Below are 3493 nucleotides of genomic sequence, written 5' to 3'. Positions count from 1 at the left end.
GATTATTACTTATTATTTTGAAAAAGCATTTTTTAAATATATATGTATAGGGAATAAATACCTTTTTCAAAAATTTGATTCCTATCAGCAAAATACGTAATGCCTTATCTAGCAACAAAATTCCAATACAAACAAAAGTAAGGTTACTTTTTGAATACATAATACCAGACATTAAAAATGCAAACTTTTGTTAGCTTGTAATAGTGGTATAAAACCAATAAACAATATTATTGACTTTGTATTTATTGATAAACATCAATAACTTATAAATAAAATGTGAATATCATCAGTGAAGAGAAATGTCTTTCCTGAAATATTTATGTATCTTTAAAAAAAAAAAAAAATACGGGCACAGAACTTAAAATCCTTCATTCTGAAATATGACCTCAAGCAAGATATTTCAATTAGCATCATTGATGTTCTGTCTGGTTAAGTCCCAAAATACTACGACTTCATCGAAAAATGCCTTGCTCAAATATATTTTCAAAGAGTTGGAGACAAAGGAAAAAGCAAATTGTGTGTTAACAATAATTGATGAAGAATTGGAAAGTGATTTCTCCTTTTTAAGAAAAACGATTTTACCACTAAATGTAAGTATAGATTAAAATATTAACTTAAAAAGTTTCATTATTCATTTATATTATTTATCAAAATTCCAAGAGAATTACATTTTAGCTTATGTAGAAATTATGTCCATATTTTTATAGATATACATCTCTAATGACCTGGATAAATCTTCTTTGCGTCAAGGCTCTTCTTACTGCAAACATAATATACTCTTTTTTAAGAATTTAAAAAGAATTAAAAAACTGGGACTGAATTATGGTGATTCCCTTCGTCAAAAGAGCTCCATATATGTGTTTTTTATTCAGGATATGACGGATATAGATTCAATTGGAAATGAGTTTTTGGATGTGATCAAAACTACATTTTTTCTCAAAGTCAAAAAAATCACTCTCGTTGGAGCTTTAAATGATTCTTCGAAAAACGATAAGTTTTGGATATTCACTCAAAACTTTAGAAAAGAAGGTTAAAATTTTGAATTAAATTCATTAAATTTTACAATACAAAACTCTTTTTGATGGTTGTCTTTTACGAAATACTTGGATTGTCTGACAAATATTGACCCTCTTTTTTAATACAGGTAAAGGATATGAAACAAACATTTGGAATGGGAGGTCAATGGTTATCCCGGGGAAAAATTTATTTGAAGATAAATTGCGGTCTTTCTTAGGAAAAACGTTGACAGCCTCTTCTTTTCTATTTCAACCTCATATCACTGCGAAAAAAGTAGATGAGGATGGTGTAATCACGGAATATGGAGGAATTGAAACACAAATTCTAAAGCAATTGTCTTTAAGCTTGGATTTCAAATATAACAGTATTACTCCGCCATCAGATGGATTAAAGTGGGGGAGTGAACTTCCAGATGGATCCTTCACAGGTCTTGTCGGTGATATTATGTTTGAAAGGACAGACATAGCTTTTGCTCAATTTTTCATAACGCCAAGTAGAATGGATCGCATTGACTTTACTCAACCCTATGATATTGAAAAGGTATGTTTTATGGTTATAAAATCTCCGCCTCTGCCCCAGTGGAAATCCTTAGCGTATCCCCTCACATTATCCGTTTGGCTTGGTGTTTTTCTTTCAATTCTTGGATCTCTTGGTTTTATTTATATTTATACAACGGTGACGAATTCATACGAAAAATCTTTTTCATTTGTAAGTGGAGTATTCTTTTACTTGGGCACATTATTTGATATTTCGCAACCCATGACGTCAACACTTAGGTGAGTCAGTCATAAATTTATTATTAAAATAGTTCGGAGTAATTATTTATATTCTATTGAACAACCTTTATTTCAATGCACAGTAAGTTGTCAATACGTCTTGCTTATACAACTTTTCTACTTGCTATTTTTGTTGTCACAATTGGTTATCGAGGGAGTTTAATTTCTGTACTTTCTGTTCCTCATCAATCTCTTCCTATCAACTCAGTAAAAGAAGTTGCAGAATCCCCTTTACCCATTGCCAGCTTTGGACCCTTTCATTATGAAACATTTATGACATCTCAAGATGAAGACATACAAAAAATAGTTGACAAATTTATAGTTCACTATGATTATGAGGAATCATTCGCAAATTTAAGTGATAGAAATGTTATTATGTGTGAAAGTAAGGGTTTTTTGGATTACTCCATTAGAGAACGTTTCACAGACAAGTGGGTTGATATATTATACAATATTGACTTAGTTTTTCTAACATATTAATTATCTTAATTTGTGTCAGTTATGGATTTACAACTGTTCACCTAGTAGAGGAGTGTTTGAACTCATACAGTGTTGCGTTTGTTACAGCAAAGAACAGTATCTATACTGATAGAATCGGTGATAAGATTATACAACTCAATGCAGGAGGGTTAATTGAAAAGTGGATTGAGGATGAATTAAACTTGATTGCAAGGCTTTCTAAAACAGAAACAACAGCAGCCCATAATAAGCTAAAAATTAATAATTTAGAGGTGAATATAAGGCATTTTTGTAAATCAGTATAATAATATGAGTTGATTGCAGGGACCATTTTATCTTTGGTTGCTTGGTATTGGGATTTCAATATTAACGTTTGTGTATGAAATGATGGGGAAATCTTCTGACAAATAAAAAAATAAAAAAAATAAAACTATGATCAAAGTTTTGTTATGCACTTTTATCCTATACAACGTACATTGTACAATATATTATATCATTTCTATATTTATGTGTTAAATTCATTTAAATTTAACCACTTACATTTATATAAAATACATGATTGTTGAATTTTACATAGTTTACATGTGAAAAATTAATTTTAATTCTTCATACATGAAACGTTCATTCTTTTTTCCCCTTTAATATACAGAAATCGAAGATGAAATCTACACCCTCTCTTGTAGGTATAGTATAATATCCGTAAGTTTTATATTTTTATTTCAAACAAAATATACATTTATTGTTGGTCATGTTTCTTGAGGCCTACTCGATATAATTGCCCGTCAGCCTCGATTATTATCTCTATACAGTCTTTGAAGCGGTAGCAGGCATTGATGACGAAGTCCTTGGGCAGGGATGCAACATCCTCCTTGATAGTGTCCATCAGACTTGCCTTAGTTGTGTTGGGACTTCCATTAATGTGTACTTCAAGGTAGCCCCAGACAAAATGGTCCATCAGATTAATTTCGGGGTTGGTAGGGGGCCTCAAAGACTGGCACTTGAGATCATCTTTAACATATACCCAAACTATTATATCACATACTTCAAGTTCCTCCCCGATTGAGACAAATGACCTCATTGGGGACCGATCAATGACAGTGCGCACCTTCTCCATTAAGTCAGTCTCCCTGACCTTCCTGGAGTCCTTCTGTGACCTCCACGAACTCCCTCCGGAGGTTCTTCGAATCCTCCAGTTTTTTCCTGGTTTCTTGGATGTAACACATTGTGAGCTAAGAGGTATT

General features: G+C 31.9%; 1 protein-coding gene across 1 annotated transcript; it reads left to right on the top strand.

Annotated features, from left to right (window-relative positions):
- The first annotated feature begins 370 nt into the window (after window positions 1-370).
- LOC121124396 (probable glutamate receptor) lies at window positions 371-2822 on the top strand. Its single transcript, XM_040719551.2, has 6 exons — window positions 371-590; window positions 708-1029; window positions 1145-1793; window positions 1877-2224; window positions 2293-2524; window positions 2577-2822. Exons 1-6 carry the CDS (start codon window positions 381-383, stop codon window positions 2661-2663), a joined length of 1848 nt encoding a protein of 615 aa, XP_040575485.2. The 5' UTR covers window positions 371-380; the 3' UTR covers window positions 2664-2822.
- The last annotated feature ends 671 nt before the right edge of the window (window positions 2823-3493 follow it).

Source organism: Lepeophtheirus salmonis, chromosome 9 (assembly GCF_016086655.4).
Source record: "Lepeophtheirus salmonis chromosome 9, UVic_Lsal_1.4, whole genome shotgun sequence".
NCBI classification, from domain to species: domain Eukaryota; kingdom Metazoa; phylum Arthropoda; class Copepoda; order Siphonostomatoida; family Caligidae; genus Lepeophtheirus; species Lepeophtheirus salmonis.
Note: the sequence above shows the minus strand (reverse complement) of the source record. Positions and strands in the feature narration are given on the sequence as shown.

Bases quoted from the DNA above. Each gene is read 5' to 3' on its own strand.
- LOC121124396 (XM_040719551.2), top strand. From the start codon at position 381: ATGACCTCAAGCAAGATATTTCAATTAGCATCATTGATGTTCTGTCTG. The intron at 591-707 runs GTAAGTATAGAT...ATATTTTTATAG, and splicing joins AAACGATTTTACCACTAAAT to ATATACATCTCTAATGACCT. The intron at 1,794-1,876 runs GTGAGTCAGTCA...TTCAATGCACAG, and splicing joins CCCATGACGTCAACACTTAG to TAAGTTGTCAATACGTCTTG.